Source organism: Pristiophorus japonicus, chromosome 6 (assembly GCF_044704955.1).
Source record: "Pristiophorus japonicus isolate sPriJap1 chromosome 6, sPriJap1.hap1, whole genome shotgun sequence".
NCBI classification, from domain to species: Eukaryota; Metazoa; Chordata; class Chondrichthyes; family Pristiophoridae; genus Pristiophorus; species Pristiophorus japonicus.
Genome location: NC_091982.1, coordinates 46,841,924 through 46,867,395, shown reverse-complemented (window position 1 = coordinate 46,867,395; position 25,472 = coordinate 46,841,924). Strand labels below are relative to the sequence as shown.

At 42.3% G+C, this 25,472-nt stretch overlaps 1 protein-coding gene across 4 annotated transcripts in view; it reads right to left on the bottom strand.

Annotated features, from left to right (window-relative positions):
* Nucleotides 1-3,108: 3,108 nt before the first annotated feature.
* The window catches only part of tfdp1a (transcription factor Dp-1, a), a 153,862-nt gene continuing 131,498 nt past the window's right edge, over nucleotides 3,109-25,472 (bottom strand). For all 4 annotated transcript variants that reach the window (XM_070882810.1, XM_070882812.1, XM_070882809.1 and 1 more), the window contains 3 exons: nucleotides 13,204-13,370; nucleotides 5,372-5,453; nucleotides 3,109-4,249 (listed from right to left, as the gene is read on the bottom strand). In XM_070882810.1, coding sequence (XP_070738911.1) covers nucleotides 4,057-4,249; nucleotides 5,372-5,453; nucleotides 13,204-13,370 — 442 coding nt within the window. In that variant the 3' untranslated portion in view covers nucleotides 3,109-4,056. The remainder of the gene's footprint in view (nucleotides 4,250-5,371; nucleotides 5,454-13,203; nucleotides 13,371-25,472) is intronic.

The window sequence follows — 25,472 nt, the reverse complement described above, 5'->3', positions numbered from 1 at the left end:
AGATCACATTCTTCCTACCCCCCTGGTGCGTGCAAGCTCGGTGCATGTATTACAAGGGACATCATTGGGGTGGATGAAATCCAGAAGTCACGCCGCCGTCACTATCCACTTCATACCCAATAACCATGTTAACAATCCATACACAATGTCGCTTCAGTAATGGACCTCAGCTGGGGGAGGAATGTACTTACACTGGGGTAAGGGATTTCGGCAGTAGGAGGCAGCACACGTGCTGGGGCAAGGGACTTTGGCTGGAACTTGGTGACTTTTGAGGAGATCTATCCTCTGGCTTCTTAATTCAAAATAGATCAAATTACAAATTGGAAATTCACTCAGAACTTGGACTAGGCGGCTCCAGTTATACATTCCAGAGGAACTTCAAGGTGTGGCTTATCCTCCAAGGGGACAAATAGATCTGGAAAGGCAGAAACAGCTGTATTTCAGTTAGTACAAATAGACGCATCCATTTTGAAGAGCAAGGCGTTATCCCCGGCCCTGGCCACAATTCATCCCTCAAATCAATATCACTAAAAACAGATTATCTAATCATTATCACATTGCTGGTTATGGGAGCTATATTACAATCATGGCTATTCTTCCAAAAGTGCTGCATTGGCTGTAAAGTGCTTTAAGACATCCAGTGGTAGTGAATGGCACTATATAAATGCAAATATTTTTCTTTTAATAAATCCACTCATTCAAACAGGAAATGTAATAACTTGTTCTGCATTAAGCACTGGCAGAATTGAGCTGAAGCAAATCAGTGCAAGAGTGTGGCTTTATATAAAGTGCAGCGCTGGGGCAGGGGAAATCAACACAAAAGGTATTATGCAAAAGAATTTAAAAATACTGTCCTGTAATTTCCCCAGTTTGCATGACAACCAATTGTCTGCATCAGATGAAGGAATGATGAAGAATCCCAATACTAACTTATTAGGACAAAACTGATTTATCTGAACCAAACAAAGAAAAACAATGACTGGAATTGTAATTAAAATGGATTTTCGTCTGGTTTCTCCTCGTTCCATTTCTTCTCTTCCTTCCTCTGGGCAATAAAATGAAATAAACAAAAATACAGAATAATTTAGATGGGGAAGGGGAATATCCAACACAGCGACAGGCATTGATGTTAACACTCGAGCCAACACAATATGAACAGTTTCAAAAGATGATCAATTACCATATAAAATTAAAACTTTTTCAAAATTCATGACAAATGAAAAAACAGTTGGTAGCACGATATGCACAATTGTGGAAATCTCAAGTTAAAAAATAGCATTTCTCAACCAAAGTCAAATAGAAGATTACATTTTTTATTTCAAGCTTATAAATTTTAATGATCGTCATGAAACTAAAAACAACATCCTTATATGTAACAATGTAGACAAAATTATGTTTGAATTACAGGTATTAAACTGCAGCATTGAGAGATCAGGTTTCGTCTCAACATTTACAATCTCTTCCCCCAACCCGCATTTTGCAACCAGAAAAAAAAATGTCTTTAGGATAGGGAAAGAATATCTGTAACTACATTGTTCGTAATGTGGAAGAAAAATGTTGCATCACTGAAGCATACTATTGCAACAAAATATACACCTTCAGGATTTCATAAATTTTTAAATACTGTATTTTTTTTATATTGCAGATTGCTTTGCTCCAGATGTGTTTTTAGAGACTTGTCAGTCTTAAATAATTTCTATTCCAGTTATTGCCTTCTCTTTATACTCAAGATGGTCGACAAATAGACCTAGTGTTTATAGAAAATTCTGTGAACAAGTTTCTGTAAATGTACAAAGTTCCTCAAAAAGCTGCTTCCGGAAACTCCCTTAAAATCAATTTAAGAATCACGATACAGACTCAGTTTATTAGGTTACTAGGGAGCCGCAGTTCCTATGCTTTACTCGATCCAAATGCTCAAACTCAAATCTGGGAGAGACAGGCGCACGTACACACACACACACACACACACACAGCTTAAGTTTCACTTCAACTTTGAATCTTCAGCTATCTGATTTTCTTGGTCATTTAAAAAAAAAAGCTGCTTGGAGGATGATGAAGTTCACCCTTCTTGTACAATTAAGATAAACAGCAAATTGTGAAGTGCATTTTGTATTACTCCAAACAGTTAACGTAATAAAAGTGAAATAACAGGACAACTGAACGCCATGAAAAAAGAAAGCACAGAGTACAAAGTTGCTGTACCCAGTATACTTTCAGGAGACAAAAGCTTGGTGGGTAAGAAAAAACATGTTTTGAATAATAAAACCATACATGAATATGCTTTTGCTCGTAGCCAACAGGGCAAAAGCAATACTTCTGAGGGAGTCTTTAGAACTTGATTCTATTTTCTTTGCTTTAAATTGTTTTTAAAATATACCCTAGCTCAATGCCAGACTCCCCCCACCCCCCCCACCAACCAAGAAACTGTTCCAGGTTGTAGACTTCTCAGTGTCCAATACTCAAATAAATCAACATTGAAACTTGCTTTCACCAGGGAGAAAGGAAATGCCAGCTTTCCACAATTGAACTCTTCAGTATCAGGAAACAATCTAGCAAACCACCACTTTACTGATTTAAAAAATAGCTCAACTACACAGCATAGATTAGGCAATTGGAAGTCCATTGGCCCATTGTCAGTTTAGGAAGTCAGCTGTTACCTTTAGCCAACCTAAACCAAACCTACACCAGACATTTGTCCCTTACCAGCAATGCTCCACCAGAAGGTAGTAGTATAGAACAAAGGCTGTTCCCATTCTGCTTGTAATCTGTTAATAAGAAATGCACTTGTAGAGTATTTCACATTTTCTGCCATCACTTCTCCACCCCACCCTCAAAAACAGCATGTAGCTCGAGGAATTAGCAACACTGAGAAAAGTGGTGCAATTACTCAAACCGGATTGGTTGCCATCAGAAAGTCAGGTGACTTGAAACCACAATTGCTGGTGTTTAAGGGGAATTAACTGCTGCTGTACTACCAAACCCGTACAGGTAGCAAGCCCAAAAATACCACAGTGTAAAATATTAAGCTTTTAGCTTTGTCACAGAAAACAAAACATTTGTATACACACTGCAGAAAAAGTTTAAAAATACCATGGATCATCCGGGAAGTTTATTCAATTAGGAATAGGTTTAATAAAAACTGTTGATTCCACAACAGGCTTTGTTCAGTGTTTATTTGTAGGTGGTTACAAAGATAAGATGGGTAAAAAGATCTGCATCTGTTCAGTGAATACACCACTATACTTATGTTTGAAAGGTGAAATCAAGCTTTCCTTAAAAAGTACTTCATACATTACTGCTGCTCCAGGAGAATACTAAATAGAACTATTATAGTGCACTATGTATTTGACCTAGTACCAGAAATTCTATTAAACCAATCACAGGATTGCTTTTTACAAAGTTTTCTGGCAGCAGCAAAAAGCTTTTAAATTACATGTAACACTTCAAACATTTTTTTTTTAAACCCTTTCTCCTCAGTCTGTTCATTCAAAACAATGTCTCCGAGCTGAGGAGATGGAACAAATGATTGACCCATCTATGACCACTTTCAATGCCGTCTGGTGATCTAACAGGAGGTGTACTTGTAGCAGGGGAGATAACCATCTCCATTTCTTCCCCCCTGAAGTGGGTCACAGTTGCTGTAATGTGCTATACCAGCAGCTCAGCTGAGAATAGCAAAACTACAGCATGTAAACATCAGTACCAGGCAACACTAGTGAAGCCAGAGATGTTACTGCGATGGTGCCCTAATATAACTGAACAACCAGTAGCTTTTATAGCTGCACTTGGTGCAGTAACAAATCTCATTGTAGGTCCTCAACAGAGAAGCAAAAACTCCTTTAAAAATGTCAACTGTTGTTCTTAAGTTCAGAAAAGTATCTCTACAATTCTGTATTCAATGTTTCATATGCTTAAATTAGAAGAGAATAGAATTAAGTTAAAGCCCCTCACAAGTCAAAATACCAATTCTTAAAGTCTCTGCCTCAGAGACAGTTCTTTTCAGAGATGCCATTTTAAGCAACAGAAAATAGGAACAAATGCAGAATGATCATTAATTCATTCATACTCCTCATCATCATCATCATCGTCGTCGTCATCGTCACCAACATAGGACATGGGCGTTTCCATTCTGGGATCGGAATAGTGTGTACCGTTGAAACTTCCTTGTGCTTGACTGGTCACTAAGGTCACTAAGGTCACTTCGGTATCAGTTGGTAAGGCTACTATTGCATCACTGGCACCAAATGCTCTGAAAATAAAGCAATTTATTAAAGTCAAATGTGCTATTCCACAATACAAGATCATTTTGTAAACTTGAAATTTAATTTTTTTTAAACAAGGGAAGCAAGTAAACAAACTTAAATGAGTAAAATTACGACAAGCAGTATTACAAGCCTCATCTATATTGGGGAGGGAGGAAAGAGAGTGGTGAGCAAAAAAATCAAGGGACATAGACGGGGAAGAGAAATGAGAATATGGGAAGAACAGTGTCAAGAAAAAGTGAAAAAGACAAGGAATGAAAAAAGTTTTTAAAAACAGAGAAAAAGGTAAGACGACAAGGGAGGGAGGAGGGAATGAAATGAAAGAAAATCAGAGGCAAGAGTAAAGAGTGAGGGGACAAAACAAAATTGATTGAAAATGTGGTAAAACAGCAAGAGGACAGGGCAAGAATCTGCTCTTTAATAACAGAAGGATGTTATTTCAAATCAATAAATTCTTGTTCGAGATTTCACAATTGGCCCACTCAACTAATTAAATTTAAACCAAAATGGTCATCATACAACAACTTTCAGTTAATCAGGGGAGTAAGTCAATGCTAGATTCCAGTAGGTATCTTCTCTAGACAGAATATTTGGAATTATGCTTGGTAGATCAAATTACAATATTAGCTCAATATTGTGCTTTTTAACATGTCATTAGAAGCATTTTCATTCAAAAGTGATTGGAGAAAATAAACTGAAGATGTACCACTTGAGAAAACAGGAGAAGTCATGGTACAGATTAATAATCTGGTTAAGGGCGAGCCAACCCGTGGGATTGTATTAAGATTGGTAGACTTACCCATGGTCTGAGGAGGATATCAAATGAAGACTATCAGAGCTACAAAACTTCTAATTTTAGAGTACTGCATGGGGAGAAGATTTTGTTTCAAAGATACAAGGGCTGCTTCAATATTGTTAGCAGAATATAGAGGTAAAATTAAGTACCTGAAGGAAAAACAATTGCAGGGCTACAAGGAAAGGATGGGGAGTTGGACTGGCTGAAGCGCTCTTGGCCTCCTTCTGTGCTGTAACCATTTTATAAAATTGTAAACCATCCAGTTATATTAAATTAGATGTAAAAACATAAGAGGGAGGGAAGAAAGACTTACTTGCTAGACTGGAAGCTTGACGAAGAAGCAGATGCTGCTACTGAACTTAGGCTGGAATTATTTTGCACTCCTTTAGCCATTTCTGTAGAGTATCAATGAAAATCAGCACTGTTAAACTTTTTAAAATTACCATAAATACGATGTTAGTGCATTCCAAATTAGCTGCATTAAATTTCTAAAATGGCAGCATATAAGGAAATATTGATTTCAAGTATAGGTACAACGTCTCAAATCCGGCAACCTCAGACAGAGACTGCGCCGGTTTTCGGACAAGAAAACACCAGAGCGTCTGAAGTGTGTACGTACACTACCGAGAAAGAAAGTACTAATGGTGGTGTGGGTCAGGTCAAGTCGCGGGTCAGTCAGCAAGGCTCGGACCAATCACACAACATTTAAAACATAGCGGCGAAGCCAGTAACTAGTCCGGCCCGCTGGTTTTTAAGACAATAATTCCGGATTTTATTTTACTGAATATCAAATGGGATTTTCTCAAAAATGTCCAGTTTTCGGACAATTCTGATTTTCGGACAACTGGATTTGAGACGTCGTACCTGTAGGCATAAATTTGGCCTGAATGCGTGTAGTAAGGTTTCAATAAAATTTACATCGAACCAAAAAGTATTAAATTTGGACAAGCCTCATCACTGTTAAAGAGTACATTTAAACTTCGCAAAAATGCATTAACAGACAACTTATTTGTATGAAGCAACAGGAACATGATATTAAATGTTGGTAAGACAGCTCAAGGAACTATTATCAATGCACAAGAGATTGGTTCCAAAGTCATTAACAAACTGAGGTTATTATTGTTCTACCTTTTAGGAATAAAATATTATAACATTTGAAAAACTGAACAGCTTAAAATTAAAGCGGAGTGGCCAACATTTAAAAATAAACAGGAATTCTCAAATAAAATAAAATCACAACAAAGTGAATTCCAGCAAAAATAAATTTTTGAATCAAAGCTAGATAAGCAGGAGGGAGAAAGGAATAGAAGGATATGCTGATGGGATTAGATGAAGGGTGGAAGGAGGCTTATGTGGGCTATAAACACTGGCACAGACCGTAATGATGAAAGCAATAGCCAGATCCCACGTGTGGTGGCCCGGTATCGATGCGGACTTAGAGTCCTGCGTTCACAGATGTAATACATGCTCGCAGTTAAGCAATGTACCCAGGGAGGCGCTGCTAAGTTTATGATCTTGGCCCTCCAAACTGTGGTCTAGGGTACACGTCGACTATGCAGGCCCGTTCTTGGGTAAAATGTTCCTTGTGGTTGTAGACGCGTACTCCAAGTGGATTGAATGCGAGATAATGTCGGCTAGCACGTCCGCTGCCACTACAGAAAGCCTGCGGGCCATGTTTGCCATACACGGCTTACCGATGTCCTGGTGAGCAACAACGGGCCATGTTTTACCAGTGCTGAGTTCAAAAAATTCATGAACCGTAATGGGATCAAACATGTCACATCTGTCCCGTTTAAACCAGCGTCCAATGGTCAGGCAGAGAGAGCAGTACAAACCATCAAGCTAACTGAAGGCTCACTGCAGACTCGTCTATCCAGAGTCCTGCTTAGCTACTGTACGAGACCCCACCTGCTGAACTGCTCATGAAAAGAGCACTTAAGACAAGGCTCTCGTTAGTTCACCCTGATCTACATAAACAGGTAGAGAGCAGGCGGCTTCAACAAAGTGCATATCATGATTTCGCAAATGTGTCACGTGAAATTGAATGAAATCAATGATTCTGTATTTGTTTTAAATTATGGACAAGGTCCCAAGTGGCTTCCCGGCACTGTCGTGGCCAAAGAGGGAAGCAGGGTGTTTCGAGTCAAACTTTCAAATGGACTCATTCACCGGAAACACTTGGACCAAATCAAATTCAGATTCATGGACTATCCTGAGCAACCCACCTTGGACCCTACCTTTTTTGATCCTCCAACATACACACCAGTGGCAACCGGCACCACAGTTGACCACAAAGCAGAACCCATTATCCACAGCAGCCCCGCAGGGCCCAACTCACCAGGCAGCCCAGCGAGGGCCCAACAAATGATTCAATAACACCAGCTTTCACACCGAGACCAAGGGGGTGGGGGAGTGTTGTTATATATGTGAACTTGTATTTACTCTGTACAGCCACCAGAGGGCTTCATCCCCTGGAGTCCCAAGGGATCCCATAATCCCTTGGGAGTACAGGTATTTAAGGAGGCATCACAGGTTGGAAAGGCACTCTGGAGACCTGCAATAAAAGACTGTCACACTTTACTTTGAGCTCAGTGTTCAGTCTGACTCTTTCTCCATACACAATAATTACCATCTCATTTTTGCCCATCACCCCTTTTGTCTCTTAATCGCTTCTGCCTTCCACCCTATCAGACCTTGCCCTTTGTTCTTTCCTCCCCTCCCCCTTTCACTGGCCCTGTAGGGTCATAGAACTGAAACGTTAACTTTCCATAGATACTGCCTGACCTGCTAAGATTTCCAGCATTTCCTGTTTTTATTTCAGATTCTGACAGAACAAAAAACACACTGAAAGGTGTGCATATACTTTTGTTAGTTGCGCCTGATTATATCAAATGGATGATTTGCTCGATCTCTCCGTGATGCATTTTGACTAGTTCCCCTACTAGAGATATTATTCATGATTAAGTATAACTCTTTCTTTCACAAAAGCACAAGGCAAGCCACATTTCGCAATCCTATTCCTTTCAGACATCCTTGTCACTATGGACAGTTCTGAATGGGGAATTGATGGCTAGCAGCTATAACATAAGCTCGATTAAGGTTCAATGGGCCGGATTTTCGTGAGGTGCGACATGGATTGAGTTTACGACCGACTTTCGGCTCTCTCCTGACCTGTACGCTGCACCCAGGATAACGACAGGTTAAACCTGTCGATGCAGCCCTGCCAGCAGCGGTAAGTATGAAAACCTGCAAAAAAGGCAAGTTAAAGTTTTTTTTTACTTTTTTTGCATCGATTTAATAGTTAAGGCTCTTGTAAATGTTTTTGGAATGATTTTTACTTTCCCCCTCCTCCCAAGGCCTCTCTCGCAGCGCTCCCGGACTAAAGTTGCCAAAACTCACGGTTTGCGCTGCGAATGCCTGTTTCACGTATCGAAAAACCGTCCCTTTGTGTAGGTAGCCTCATAATTGGAGATAGTTAACATTACTAGACAGGAAATATTACAGCACAATTATCAGAAGTATTTTTTTCTGATTTTTCAGTAAGTTAAATTCTGGATTTCCGAACACTGCTACACTTTCCCATCTTCACCATGCATCATTCTCCAATCAGGAAATGGACAGACATGCTCTGAAGATTCTGCATGCTGTTCTAACTGGCCCCAAACTTAATTTCTCCCCCCCTCAGTGATTTGGACAGAGCATCGGTCAGTACCTCACCTAATTACCAGGGTGGGATAAGTATGTGTTAGTTTACTTACTTCAGGGTTTCTGGATCTATATGGCAATGGCACAATACATTGAGAACCAACATGCAGCGCCACATAGTGGTAGTACATGGGATTACACCGTTACCACTCAGTTCCTGATTTTAGTTGCTCTGCTGCAGGGAGGCAGAGCACAATCAAGACACTTCTCCTCATTCTGTACGCACACCTCTGGTACATCCAGAGTTTCATTCCTGGCCTCCTTCCTCCATCATTTACATGCTACCCCTCAAAGACATCATCCAAAAGGCTGCAATCACCTTTAATGAGTACAATATTCGTCTCTACTCATTGCCTCCTCCATTGATCACAGTTTTTGGCACTTCCTCTAAATTCTCATCAAACATTAAGACTGGGAATCACTTAAACCTCACCCAGCTAAATGTCAACAAAGGGACACCTCTTCCGCTCTCACCAAGCAACTTCAGCATCGACTGGAACAACTTTCCTGGCTGGCGCCTCAGGCTATACCTACAAGTCTAAAGCACTCGATAACTGATTCCTCCCTCACATCTGATCTAACAAGACATCTTTTTTTTACTTCCAAATCATCATCCACCTCCACCCATCTCTCTCCCCGTTGCCAAAACCGTAATCTGCGATTTTATCGCTTCAAAGTTCTCCTGGTTGGACAGCCACCTTCCACCCTCCATCAGTTACAAGCCATGGAAAATACCTGCATCGCATTACCCCAGTACTGGTCAAGCTTCACTGGCTTGTGTCTGAAGAATCGATTAAGATGCTTGTCCACATCTTCAAATCCTTCCTAGGCCGCGCCTACCTCCGCCAGCCATTCATGTGTATACACCCTCTAATACAAAGCCATTTCTCATTCCTGTTTTCACTGCTCAACCATTACTGACCGCTGCTTCAGCTACACGATCACCACTCAAACTTCACTCCTCAGCATCTCTGCCTTAACGCCTTTCAAAAACATCCTAAGGAGCCAGCCACCTTTTCATTACTGCCTAAACTCATCTCTTCTATTTGTCCTCCTGCTCTCTATCCACCACCTTGAGACATCTCTTTATATGCAATGGGACAAACAAAAATTCCAGCGAATATATGCAGTTACACAGTGGTTATCCATCTTCCATTAGTACTGAATACTGTGCTTAGGAACACTAACGGAAGTATTGGCAGCTGTTTTAATTTCCAATTATTTTAAGTAAAAATGTATACAGATTGGGAACTAGTTGTGGAGCAAGCAGTTTAAACTTAAAATGAACGTGACTGAAATGAGTGACTTTTGTATGGAGTTCCAGTTTTTTTTAATTGGAGAGTCATGTATCTTTGAAGCTGGAGGTCAAACAGTGACATAAGCTGCATCTCTCGTCAGTGGTCAAAATGGCAGGGTATTAGACTGTGATTTCTGTACCTCAACAGAAAGGGCATCAAGAAGGTTCATTGTTAGAGCTGACTTATTATGACGACCGTAGACAACTGAAAATAGTTTACATCTTTGTCCTCTCAATTGACAATACTTCGCTTCAGGGGACATGGAAAAAGATGTAATATTTATTTCTCAAATGGAAGTCACTATTCTAAAATATTCGGTTAGAATTTTCAAGTGAACAGCTACAAGGCTTTTACATGCTTTAAGAGTGTAACACCAGAGGAATGTACAGGAGTGGAAAAAAACAATTGGAGTGGAAAAAAAATAATTGAAATCCATTTAGTCATCCCAAGGTTTAGAACTGTTGTATCCCTTGATATTGGCCATGGCCCTTTATCAAATTTTTCACCAGGTACTTAACTTAATAGGAGCAGGAGTAGGCCACCTGGTCCCTCGAGCCTGCTCCGCCATTTAATAAGATCATGGCTGATCTGATCATGGACTTAGCTCCACTTCCCTGCCTGCTCCCCATAACCCTTTATTCCCTTATTGCTCAAAAATCTGTATCGCCGCCATAAATATATTCACTGACACAGCCTGCACAGCTCTCTGGGGCAGAGAATTCCATAGATTTACAACCCTCAGAAGAAATTTCTCCTCATCTCAGTTTTAAATGGGTGGCCCCTTATTCTAAGAGTATGTCCTCAAGTTTTAGTTTCCCATATGTGGAAATATCCTCTCTGCATCCACCTTGTTGAGCCCCCTCCATTATCTTATATGTTTCGATAAGATTATCACTCATTCTTCTGAACTCCAATGTATATAGGCCCAACCTACTCAACCTGTTTCATAAGTCAAGCCCCTCATCTCTGGTATCAACCTAGTGAACCTTCTCTGAACAGCCTCCAATGCAAGTATATCCTTCCTTAAATATGGAGACCAAACCTGTACACAGTACTCTAGGTGTGACCTCACCAATAACCTGTACAGTTGTAGCAGGACTTCTCTGCTTTTATAGTCTATCCCCCTTGCAATAAAGACCAACATTCTATCTGCCTTACTGATTACTGGCTGTACCTGCACACTAACTGTATTGCATGCACAAGGACCCCCAGGTCCCTCTGTACTGCAGCATTTTACAACTTTTCTCCATTTTAATTAAAATTTGCTTTTCTATTTTTACTGGCAAAGTGGATAACCTCACACTTTCCCACATTATATTCCACCTGCCAAATGTTTGCCCTCACTTAGCCTGTCTATCTTCCTTTGCAGATTCTGTGTGTCCTCCTCACAACTTGCTTTCCCACCCATCTTTGTATCATCAGCAAACTTAGCTACATTACACTTGGTCCCTTCATCCAAGTCATTATATATATATATATACACACACACACACACACTACATATATAGTAAATAGTTGAGGCCCCAGCACTGATCCCTGTGGCACCCCACTAGTTAGTTTGCCAACCGGAAAATGACCCATTTATCCAGACCCTGTTTTCTGTTTGTTAAGCCAATTCTCTATCCATGCTAATATATTACCCCCAACCCCATGAGCTCTTATCTTGTGCAGGAACCTTTTATGTGGCACCTTGTTGAATGCCTTCTAGAAATCCAAATACATCACATCCACTGGTTCTCCCCTATCCACCCTGCTTGTTACATCCTCAAAGAACTCCAGCAAATAGGTCAAACATGATTTCCCTTTCATAAAACCATGCTGACTCTCTTTGATTGCATTAAGATTTTCCAAATGTCGCGCGACTGCTTCCTTAATAATGGACTCCAGCATTTTCCCAACGACAGATGCTAGGCTAACTGGTCTGTAGTTTCCTGCTTTGTCTACCTCCTTTTTAAAAAAAAAATAGGGGCATTACATTTGCAGTTTTACAATCTGCTGGGACCTCTCCAGATTCCAGGGAATTTTGGTAGATTGCAACCACTATCTCTGCAGCCACTTCTTTTAAGACCCTAGGATGCAGGCCATCAGGTCCAGGTGACTTGTCCACCTTTATCCCATTATTTTACTTTTTCTTTAGTGATATTGTTTTAAGTTCCTCCCTCCCGATAGCTCCTTGACTATCTATTATTGGGATGATTTTAGTGTCTTCTACTGTGAAGACAGATACAAAATATTTGTTCAAAGTTTCTCAGATAATAAATGCAATACTCCAACCTGCAACAAGATGGAAGATCTACATACTTAGCATTGTTTTGATGAGTATCATGAACTGGAATCTCTGACCCATTGCACGAATTGCCAGTGGGTTGAAATCAAAACAGGTAAGCTCAATGGATAACGTACCATTTTGCGCCCCCCCACCCTCCCCAAAAAATGAGTGCTGAACTATGCAGCAAAGTCCTCCGTTAACATTCTTGCTATGCACAGCGTTAACCAATGGGTACGCTCTGCCTACAGAGAGGGAGGGAGGAGGGAAAAGGAGAAAATAAATACGTAGGTGCCAGCACTTGATAACTACTTGGTGATTGCGAGGCAAGGTTCCAGTGCCATTCTTTCCTCTCTGCAAGTAGGCTGAGCTCTTTGCTGTACAGGCCCATTGGTTCACCTCCAGCTACATTGGTACAGGCTTGCTGGCAGACATTAAAAAAAGTGACAAATGCACATGTAGGATTTGTTTGGCTTATTGTTGCCCTCGAATTTAGAGCATTGGCACCCTCACACACATTGTACAAGATATCAGAACTCTATTCCATTTCTACATTAGACACAGTCCGGTTTGACCTCCTCAATGACAACAGCTGCAAAAGTCGTTTCTGTGCTCGCCTACAAAAGAGTCAACGCACTTCAAAGTAATTCATTGTGTGCAAGGTGCTCAGAGAGATGAATAGATACTTTTATAAATACTAAGTCTTCCTTTCTGACTAACCTACAAACACCAAAAATGTTGTATACAAACTAGTGCATGTTACAATTGGATAAAATGATGCTGAAAATATATACACCACGATTTTACAATAGATTGAGAATCCAAAATCAAATAAGATTGGCACCATGTACAAATCTCCCCTCACCCCCGTTTTACCTATTACATATGGTTCCAGTACATGGGGTACTAGGCTCTTAGCCATCTTCAATTCATCAGCAGAACATCCACCAGACTCCAATCCAAAAGCCATTCGCATTCTCTTAAGAATTTCAATGTCATCGTGGATTTCAAATGCATTATCAAAGTTAAAAAAATATTCAAACCTGTGAAATAAAGATTGAAATATGAAATTTTTTACTTTTGGGAAATTTGAAGAAATATTTCAAGACAAATGTCATCAACAGTGTAACAGATTCTTGGGAAAATACCCCTCCCAGAATTCTTTAAAACTTATTAAAATAAACAACTTTCATCTTTTCCGGTGTCCAAATCAGGTCCACCTAGTTGAAATTTCTAGGCTAAATGCTGAAATAGATAATTCCTTCATTTAGCCACCACTCCACTGAAAACATGGAGCATCAAGCAGTTCTGGAAGCCATGGTCAAAATTAAGAGCAACATGATTCAGCACCCAGTTGCAGAAACCTATAACTTTATGTTCTCTTTTGTCTCCCTTAATTTTTTTTAAATTCTCGGAACATAGGAGCAGGAGTAGGCCATTCAGCCACTCGAACCTATTCCGCCAATCAATGAGATCATGGCCAATCTGCGACCTAACTCCATACATCCGACTTTGTCCCATATCCCTCAATACCTTTTTAACAAAAATCTATCAATCTCAGATTTAAAATTGATGTAGCATCAATTACCATTGGCGACAGAGTTCCAAACTCTTACCACCCTTTGTGTATAGAAGTGTTCCCCAAGTTCACTCCTGAAAGGTCTGGATCTAATTTTTAGACTATGCTCCCTAGTCCTAGAATCCCCAACCAGCAGAAATAGTTTCTCTCGATCTACCCTATCTGTTCCCCTTAATATCTTAAGCTTCAATCAGATCACTCCTTAACCGTCTAAATTTTAGGGAACACAACCCTAATTTGTGTAATCGCTCCTTGTAACTATTGACATGGTTAGGAAATTGGTTGAGCGGCAGGAGTCTGGGCGTCATTCTGGTAAACCTACGCTGCATTCCCTCCAAAGCCAATATATCCTTCCTAAAGTATGGTGTCCAGAACTGCTCTCAGTACTCCAGGTGTTCTAACCAGCTTTGTATAGCTGCGACATAACTTCTACCCCCTTGTATTCGAGACCTCTAGATATAAAGGCCAGCATTCCATAGCCTTTTTGATTAGTTTCTGTTCTTGTTCATGACATTTTAATGATCTATCTACCATCTCCCACCCCCCACCGTCTCTTTGGATCTCCACTGTTTTTAGCTGTTGACCATTTATAAAGAACCCTGTTCTATCCTTTTTAGGTCCAAAGTGGATCACCTCACATTTGCTTACATTGAAGTCCATTTGCCAGTTTTGCCCATTCTCTTAAATCTGTCTATAATCCCTTTGTAATTTTATGCTTTCATCTACACCACTGACAATGCTGCCCATCTTAGCTTCATCGACAACCTTGGCTTTGTGGCTTTCTAGGATATCATCTAATTCGTTAATAAAAACGGTGACTATTTGAGGCCCCAACACAGATTCCTGCGGGACATCACTAGTCACATCCTGCCAATTTGAGCTCAGCCAATTTTCTAACCATGCCAATAATTTGACTTCAATTCCATTGGCTTCAACCTTAGTTAACAGCCTTTTATGAGGGACTTCATCTAATGCCTTCTGGAAGTCCATATAAATAACATCCATAGACATTTCCCCTGTCCACTACTTTAGTAACCTCTTTAAAAAAATTCAATCAGGTCTGTCAGACATGACCTAACTTTTACTAATCCATGCTGGCTCTCTCTCATCAGCTGAACATTTTCAAGGTGTTTAGTCAGCATATCCTGAATTTATAGACTCTTAGGGCCCAAGTTTCCACATGATTTGCGCCTGATTTTTAGGAGCAACTGGTGGAGAACGGACTATCTTAGAAATCGCAATTCTCCACACTTTTTTTTTCTGCAGTTCTAGTCAGGTAGAACAGTTCTACTTTGGAACAGAATTTTTTCTTCAAAAGGGGGCGTGTCCGGCCACTGAAGCCTGATTTGAAAGTTTCCAGTGAAAACGTACTCCAAACTAAAGTAGAATGGAGCAAGTGAAGATTTTTGTAGAACTGAAAAAACTTGTTCTACACATTAAAAAAAATCAGGCGCAGGTTACAAATTAGGCGTCCAGAACGAGGTGGGGGGGGAGAAGGGAAGTCATTAAATTCTATAATAAATCCTTATTTATACAAATATTATGCAAATAAATCTAACCTGAATAAACATTTATAAGTAAAGAAAAGATTAAATAAACCATCTTCCTACCTGTGTGAAAGTGCTTTCAGGCAGGCCTTTCGGGACCGAAGGCTGAACGGGCCGGCCAGAGACTTCGGGCAGGGCCCATCCCCAGCACCAGATTTACAGGTAGGTGGCGTTGGGTTGGGTCGGGTAGGTTAGGTTCGGGGGGGAGAGAGATAGAGGAGATAGAGAGATAGATAAAGAAAGAGAGAGAGAGAGAGAGAGAGAGAGAGAGAGAGAGAGAGAGAGGGAGGGAGGGAGAGAGAGAGAGAGAGGGAGAGAGAGGTCAGGTCGGATCCAGTCCGGGAGCGGGTCCAGTTGGGGGGGGGGGGGGCGGGTCGGGTCGGGGGGGCAGGAGCGTGGGTCGGGTCAGGTCCAGTCGGGGAGCGGGAACAGGAGCGCGGGTCGGGTCGGGTCCAGTCAGGGAGGCGGGGAGCGGGAACAGGAGCGAGGGTAGGGTCCAGTCGGGGAGGGGGGGCGGGGAGCGGGAACAGGAGCGCGGGTCGAGTCGGGGAGCGGGAACAGGAGCGCGGGTCGGGTCAGTCGGGGGGGGGGGGGGGGGGGGGGGAGGGGGAGAGCGGGTCTGGTCGGGGGGGGGGGGGGGAGGAGGAGCAGGAGCTGGCCGTGGGAGGAGCCTTATTCACACAGCCCCAGTGAGGCCATTCAGCCAGGGGCTGCGTGCTTCGGGCCCTTCCCACACAGTTCGGCACCTGGAGCTACTGCACTTGCGTGCCCACTGTAGCGCGCATGTGCAGAGATCCCGGCACTGTTTTCAGCGCAGGGACCTGGCTCCGCCCCCCCACAGCTCGTGCTGGCTGTGCCGAGGGCCAGAGGACCTGCAAGTAGGTGGAGAATACCGAGGATTTTTTTAGGCGCACTTTGTGGCGCGAAAAACGGGCGTCCAGGTCGGGACTGCGCCGTTCTAGCCGCGTGTGGTAACTTGGGCCCTTAATTTCCAGACAACAGATGTTAGGCCAACTGGTCTCCATTTCCCCCTCTCACCATTCTTAAATAGCAATTTTCCAATCTAAAGGAATGGTTTCTGAATCAAGAGAACTTTGAAAGATTACAGTTAGGGCATAGAAACATAGAAAATAGGTGCAGGAGTAGGCCATTCGGCCCTTCAAGCCTGCACCGCCATTCAATAAGATCATGGCTGATCATTCCTTCAGTACCCCTTGATCCCCTTAAACGTAAGGGCCATATCTAACTACCTCTTGAATATATCCAATGAACTGGCATCAACAACTCTCTGCGGCAGGGAATTCCACAGGTCAACAACTCTGCGTGAAGAAGTTTCTCCTCATCTCAGTCCTAAATGGCCTACCCCTTATCCTAAGACTATGTCCCCTGGTTCTGGACTTCCCTAACATCGAGAATATTCTTCCCGCATCTAACCTTTCCAGTCCCGTCAGAATCTTATATGTTTCTATGAGATCCCCTCTCATTCTTCTAAACACCAGTGAATAAAGGCCCAGTTGATCCAGTCTCTCCTATGACAGCCCAGCCATCCCTGGAATCAGTCTGGTGAACCTTCGCTGCACTCCCTCAATAGCAAGAATGTCCTTCCTGAGACTAGGAGACCAAAACTGAACACAATATTCCAGGTGAGGCCTCACTAAGGCCCTGTACAACTGCAGTAAGACCTCCCTGCTCCTATATTCAAATCCCCTAGCTATGAAGGCCAACATACCATGTGCCTTCTTTACCGCCTGCTGTACCTACATGCCCACTTTCAGTGACTGATGAACCATGACACCCAGGTCTCGTTGCACCTCCCCTTTTTCTAGTCTGCCACCATTCAGATAATATTCTGCCTTCATGTTTTTGCCCCAAAAATGGATAACTTCACATTTATCCACATTATACTGCATCTGCCATGTATTTGCCCACTCACCTAATCTGTCCAAGTCACCCTGCAGCCTCTTAGTGTCCACCTCACAGCTCATACCGCCACCCAGTTTAGTGTCATTCGCAAACTTGGAGATATTACACTCTATTCCTTCACCCAAATCTTTAATGTTCTCACCTACTTCCTTTAAAACCCTGGGATGGAAACCATCTGGTCCCTGGCATTTGACATTCTTTCCGTGCCATTATTTTCTTCATTACTGTTATTTTGCTTGTGTTAATTATATTGAGTCCCTGTCCCTGATTCAATATTAGTTTCCTTGGGATTTCCGGCCTCTACTGTAAATACTGACACAAAGTAATTATTCAACATGTCCGCCATTTCCTTATCATTGACAATATCACCGATCAGTTTGCAAGGGACCAACATCAATAATAACTTTTATTTATACAGTGCCTTTAATGTAGTAAAACGTCCCAAGGTGCTGCACAGCAGTGTTACAAGACAAAACAGATAAATGTGACACCGAGCCACAAAAGAAGAAATTAAGTCAAAAAACGTGGTTAGAGGTAGGTCTTAAGGAGCGTCTTAAAGGAGGAAAGAGAGGTGGAGAGGTTTAGGGAGAGTTCCAAAGCTTAGGGCCCAAACAGCTGAAGAGATAATCACCGATGGTTGAGTAGTTATAATGAGGGATGTTCAAGGGGGCAGAATTTGAGGAGAGCAGACATCTTGTGGGGTTGTGAGGCTGAAAAAGATTAGAGATAGGAAGGCGCAAGGGCATGGAGTAATTTGTGAACAAGGATAAGAATTTTGAAATCGAGGCGGTGTTTAATCGGGAGCCAATGTAGGTCAGAAAGCACAGGGATGATGGGTGATCGTGACTTGGTGCGAATTAGGACACGGGCCGCTGAGTTTTGGATAACCTCAAGTTTACGTAGTGTAGAATGTGGGAGGCCAGCCAGGAGTGAGTTGGAGTAGTCAAGTCTAGAGGTAACAAAAGCATGAATGAGGGTTTCAGCAGAAGAGCTGAGGCAGGGCCGCAGACAGGCAATGTTACGGAGGTGGAGAAAGCGTTTTTAGTTGTGCCGCGGATATGTGGCTGGAAACTCATTTCAGGGTCAAATATGACACCTAGGTTAGGAACAGTCTTGTTCACCCTCAGATTGATGCTAGGGAGCGGGATGGAGTCAGTGGTTAGGGAACGCAGTTTGTGGCGGGGACCAAAGATAATTGGAGAAAATTTCTGCTCATCCAGTTCTGGATGTCGGACAAGCAGTCCGACAATTTAGGTACCAAGCAGGGGTCGAGAGAAGTGGTGGAGAGGTAGAACTGGGTGTCGTCAGCATACATATGGAAACTGACTCCGTGTTTTCGGATGATATTGTCAAGGGGCAGCATATAGATGAGAAATAAAAGGGGCCAAGGACAGATCTTTGGGGGACATCAGAGGTAACGATGCAGGAGTAGGATGAGAATCCATTGCAGGAGATTTTCTGGCTATGATTAAATAGATAAGAACAGTGGAAGGCATTTAAGGAGGGGATCCGGAAGGCTCAGGCCAAACATGTGCCCTTAAAAAAAAGTCTGGGAAAAATAATTCTGGAGCCCCTTGGATGTCTAGGGACTTACAGGGGAGGATTAAGAAAAAAAGGGACATATATCAACAGCTAAATACTATAGAATCTTTAGAGGAATATAGAAAGTTAAGAGGCAAAATGAAATTAGGAATGCTAAGAGAACACGAGAAATTCTTGGCCAGTAAAATTAAGATGTTCTTTAAATATACTAAGAGTAAGAGGGTAATTAAAGAAAGGGTAGGGCCTATTGGAGACCATGAGGGTAATCTTTGTGTGGAGGCGGAAGATGTTGGGAAGGTTCTTAAAGATACTTTGCATTTGTTTTCACAAAGGAAGGGGCAATGCAGATACTGCTATCGAGGAAGAGTGTGATATTCTGGATGAAATAAATATAGTGAGAGGGGAAATATTAAGGGGTTTAGCAGCTTTGAAAGTAGATAAGTCCTCAGGCTGTTGAGCGAAGTAAAAGAGGAAATAAGCAGACGCCTTGACCATCATTTTCCAATCCTCTTTGAATCTGGGCATGGTGCCGGAGGATTGGAGGACTGCTAATGTAGTACCCTTGTTTAAGAAGAGAGAAAGGGATAGTCCGAGTAATTACAGGCCCGTCAGCCTAACCTCAGTGGTGAGAAAATTATTGGAAAAAATCTTGAAAGACAGGATAAATCTGCATTTGGAAAGGCAAGGATTAATCAGAACAGATTTGTTAAGGGAAGATCATGTCTGACTAACGGATTGAATTTTTTGAGGAGGTAACCAAAAGGGTCGATGAGGGTAGTGCATTCGAAGTAGTATATATGGACTTTAGCAAAGCTTTTGATAAGGTCCCACATCGTAGACTGGGTCATGAAGGTTAAATCCCATGGAATACAGGGCAAAGTGTTAAGTTGGATCCAAGATTGGCTTGGGAGGTAAAAAGCAAAGGGTATTGTGTGACTGGAAGGATATTTCCAGTGGGGTTCCGCAGGGCTCAGTACTGGGACCCTTGCTTTTTGTGGTATATAACTGATTTAGATTTGAATATAGGGAGTATGATTAAGAAGTTTGCAGACGACACTAAAATTGGCTATGTGGTTAATAATGAGGATGAAAGTCATGGGCTGCAGGAGGATATCAATCTACTGGTCAGATGGGCAAAGCATTAGCAAATGGAATTTAATTCAGAGACGTGTGAGGTAATGCATTTTGGGAGGGCTAATAAGGAAAGGGTATACACATTAAGCGGTAGGCCACTTAATAGTGCAGATGAATAAAGGGATCTTGGAGTGCTTGTCCACAGATCTCGGAAAGCAGCAGGCCAGGTGGATAAGGTGGTTAAGAAGGCATGTGGAATGCTTGCCTTTATTGGCCGAGGCGTTGAATATAAGAACAGGGAAGTTATGCTTAAATTGCATAATACTTTGGTTAGGCCACAGCTGGAGTATTGTGTGCAGTTCTGGTTGCCGTATTATAGGAAGGACGTGATTGCACTAGCGAGGGTGCAGAGGAGATTTACTAAGATGCTGCCTGGAATGGAGAATCTTAGTTATGAGGACAAATTGGATAGGCTAGGTTTGTTCTCATTGAACAGAGGAGGTCGAGAGTTGACCTCTGAGGTGTACAAAATATTGAGGGGCCTGGACAAAGTGGATAGTAAAGATCTATTTCCATTGGTAGAGGGGTCTATTACGAGGGGGCATAGTTTTAAGGTTTGAGGGGATTTGAGGGGTGGGGGGGGGGGGGCTTCTTTACGCAGAGGGTTGTGGGGATCTGGAACTCGCTGCCTGGAAGAGTGGTGGATGCAGAAACCCTCACCACTTTTAAGAGATGGCTGGATGGGCTCTTGAACTGCCGTAACCTGCAGGGCTACGGACCTAGAGCTGGTATTTGGGATTAGACTGGATGATCTTTTGTTGGACAGAGCAGATATAATGGTAAGTGCTGCAGGGAATAGAATACAGCCAGGGTGATCTCCTGGACTAGTTTTGATCGCCTGGATGGGTCGGAGAAGAATTTTCCCAGATTTTTTCTTCCTAAATCGGCCTGGGTTTTTGCCTCTCCCAGGAGATCACATGGCTCCAGTTGGGGTGGAGTGTAGAATGTTTTACTATAAGGGGTGTCGCAGTTGTGGTGAGGTGGATTGGTTGGGCTGGGTGCTCTTTGTCTTTCCATCATTGTTCATAGGTTTATATGTAACCTTTAGGGCTGCTGACCAAGGGCCGTGTGGCTCTTGGTGGGCCAGCGCGTACACGATGGGCCGGAATGGCCTCCTTCTGCGCTGTAAATTTCTGTTTCTATGGAATCAGAAGAGTGCATTCCCATTTAGCTGGATGATGGTCGAGGGGCATTGGAGGAAGATGGAGTGGTCAACTGTGTCAAAGGCTGCAGACAGGTCCAGAGGGACGAGGAGGGATAGTTTACCTTTGTCACACTCACAAAGGGTGTCATTAGTGACTTTGATGAGAGCCCTTTCGGTACTGTGGCAGGGGCAAGAACCAGATTGGAGGGATTCAAACACTGAATTCATGGAAAGATGGTCAGGGATTTGGGAGGCAACAACACGTTCAAGTACGTTGGACAGGAAAGGGAGGTTGGGGATGGGGCTAGTAAGTAAAGTGGGGTCAAGGGTTGTTTTTTTTGAGAGGGATGATGACGGCAGATTTGAAGAGGGGAATAGTACCCGAGGAGAGAGAACCGTTAACAATGTCAGCTATCATGGGAGCCAAAAAAGGAAGTTGGGTGGTCAGCAGTTTAGTGGGAATAGGCGCAAGGGAGCAGGAAGTGGGTCTCATGGACAAGATGAGCGTGGAGCGATCAAGAGCGAAGATCAAAGAGAAACTAGAGAAAGATGCGAGTTTAGGGCTAGGGCAGGTGGGAGCCTCAGATAAAGTTTGGTCCTGTAGGCTAGGTGAAGGAAGGGAACTTGCAGAAACAGCTGATTGTATCAAAGGTTGAGATCATCCAAAGAAGTCCTCACACATTGGTGAGTGTGGAGAAGAGGGGTTTAATGAAATGGTTAGCAGTAGAAAATAGTAGCCAGTGGTTAATTTTGCAATCCAGAATGATCTTGGAATAGTGAGCAGTTTTTGTAGACAAGAGTAAGAACCGATAGTGTTTTGTGTGTTCGAGCCAGATCTGGCAGTGAATGGCTAAACCAGTTGTCCACTACATCCGTTCAAGTCTGCGCCCTTTTGAAAGAGGAGGGCTGTACCAGGGGAATGGCCAGGGTGGGAGAGTAATCTTTTTAATAGAGACTAGGGCATCAAAGGTGGTGATGATGGTGCGGTTGAGCAGATCAGTAGCTGCAGAAATGTCATTGTTAAAAGAGGGCCAAAGGTTTGACAGTTTTGATTGATAAGTGCAGTTTTAAGAGAGTTTGGAGTTTTTTTTCCAGGGGAGTAAGTTTGGATTGGGGAGGAGGGATGTGGTCGAGTGTGATACAAGGAAATGGTCAGAGATGGCTTTGTCTTTAATATTGCTCCTGACCACCCTTATTCCTAATATAATTGTAACATGTGTGTTGATTTTGTCATCCCTTGCAATTTTCTTTTCATAATCCTTTCTTGTAGCTCTATCTGTATTGTGACCCTTTGCTGTTTATTGTATCTTTCCCATTCACCAAGACCTGTGCTATTTTTTTTGCATTTTTGTATGCTTTTTCTGTCTCTAACCTCTTTAGTTGTCCATGGCTGTTTTTTTTTTTGTCAAGTAGAGCTCTTCTTCAGGGGTATAAACTGGTTCTGTATCAAATTCTTTTTTGAACATTTCCCACTGATTATCTTGTTTTACCAATAAAGAGATTTGCCCAGATTACTGTGGACAGTCTCGGTCTCATGCCGTTGAAGTCGGCCTTACCTAAATCTAGAATCTGAGTGGCTGTTTTGCGTTTCTCCCTTCCAAACACGGTGTTGAACTGGATCATGTTATGATCACTATTAGATAAATGTTTACGTACCATTAGGCTCATTACTCATTACTAAATCTAATATGGCATGCCCCCTTGTTGTTTCTAGGCTCTCCAGATGGCTCAGCAAGTTTATCCAGCACGTAGTTGAGATGTACAGGCAAAGAAGATATGGAGTTAAATCCCCAGTCTGCGGAATTCTCTCATCTTTGCTTCCCATGGTTAGGAAAGGGGCCAGGGTTCCCACTCCCAATCTCTATCCAATAACAAGGAGTGTGCATGCATGGAGAGAACCTGGCTTAGCCACATGCCCTCACTCTACATAGAAACATAGAAAATAGGCGCAGGAGTAGGCCATTCGGCCCTTCGAGCCTGCAGCATCATTCAATAAAATCATGGCTGATCATTCACCTCAGTACCCCTTTCCTGCTTTCTCTCCATACCCCTTGATCCCTTTAGCCATAAGGGCCATATCTAACTCCCTCTTGAATATATCCAATGATCTGGCATTAACAACTCTCTGCAGCAGGGAATTCCACAGGTTAACAACTTGTGAGTGAAGAAGTTTCTCCTCATTTCAGTCCTAAATGGCCTACCCCTTATCCTAAGACTATGTCCCCTGGTCCTGGACATCCCCAACATCAGGAACAATCTACCCGCATCGAATCTGTCCCGACCCGTCAGAATCTTGTATGTTTCTATGAGATCCCCTCTCATCCTTCCAAACTCCAATGTATAAAGGCCCAGTTGATCCAGTCTCTCCTCATATGTCAGTCCAACCATCCCGGGAATCAGTCTGGTGAACCTTCGCTGCACTCTCTCAATAGCAAGAATGTCCTTCCTCAGATTAGGAGACCAAAACTGAACACACTATTCCAGGGGAGGCCTCACCAAGGCCCTGTACAACTGCAGTAAGACCTCCCTGCTCCTATACTCAAATCCCCTAACTATGAAGGCCAACATACCATTCGCCTTCTTTACCGCCTGCTGTATTTGTATGCCAACTTTCAATGACTGATGAACCATGACACCCAGGTCTCGTTGCACCTCCCCTTTTTCTAATCTGCCACCAGATAATATTCTGTCTTCGCGTTTTTGCCCCCAAAGTGGATAACCTCACATTTATCCACATTATACTGCATCTGCCATGTATTTGCCCACTCACCTAACCTGTCCAAGTCACCCTGCAGCCTCTTAGGTCCCCCTCACAGCTCACACTGCCACCCAGTTTAGTGTCATCTACAAACTTGGAGATATTACAGTCAATTCCTTCATCCAAATCATTGATGTATATTGTAAAGAGCTGGGGCCCCAGCACTGAGCCCTGCACCACTCCGCTAGTCACTGCCTGCCATTCTAAAAAGGACCCGTTTATCCCGACTCTCTGCTTCCTGTCTGCCAACCAGTTCTCTATCCACGTCAGTATATTACCCCCCCAATACCATGGGCTTTGATTTTGCACACCAATCTCTTGTGTGGGACCTTGTCAAAAGCCTTTTGAAAGTCCAAATACACCACATCCACTGGTTCTCCCTTGTCCACTCAGCTAGTTACATCCTCAAAAAACTCCAGAAGATTTGTCAAGTATGATTTCCCCTTCATAAATCTATGCTGACTTGGTCCGATCCTGTCACTGCTTTCCAAATGCGCTGCTATTTCATCCTTAATAATTGATTTCAACATTTTCCCCACCACTGATGTCAGACTAACCGGTCTATAATTACCCGCTTTCTCTCTACCTCCCTTTTTAAAAAGTGGTGTTACATTAGCTACCCCCAATCCATAGGAACTGACCCCGAGTTGATAGACTGTTGGTAGAGCCAACATTAACAGCCACTTGGCAAAATGCTGCAGAGCTAATGGTTCCCTATGTGTGATACCCCAGCATCTACATCATCAGGAGAGGAGGGACAGGAAGTGGAAAAAAAATATAATCTAAAAGTTAGATACAAAGGTACTCCCCATCCTCCACACAAGTACTCAAGGAGGCCATTATAGTGCAGTATATCTTCTATTACTATAATTTGCATTTTATAAAATTCCTAATAAAAACTTTGAAGGCATACTTCGCATTGAAACTACTGAATAAGTAAATGGTATCAGTGTAACACTAAATGAGAATTAAATCATATTTTAAAAGAAGTTCATTTGCATGTACTTCCTCTCACTGGATCAAAATTCTGGAATTTCCTACCAGGAGCATCACCACCAGTGACATAAGAAAGCATCCCATTATCTCTTTTTCTGGGCAACTGGGGATAAGCAATAAAGGCATCTTGCGAGCGTCACCCACATCCCGAGAACCAAAAGAAAACGCCCTTATATGTACAATTATTGGGGCATAACTGTTCTTTGTCTGTTGTTGGATTCCTTGTCCATATTTTTAAGACAGCAAAACTATTATAGTGCATTACATTAGGAATTACTGGGAAGGTTTGTTCTAAAATAAATTTACATACATGTTAAATAGACCTTTTAATCTTGCGAGACTATATTTCAAGTGCTGATAATATGTGATACCTTCTCAGGATGTCAAATATAATCTCCAAAGATTAATTAATGGCTTTTGTGATAAAGGAAAACATGCAAATTTTTCATTCTTTGATTACAAAGTAGAAATTTAAAAATCAGAAAAAAAGCAGTAAAATTCAAATTTAAAAAACAGTTTACA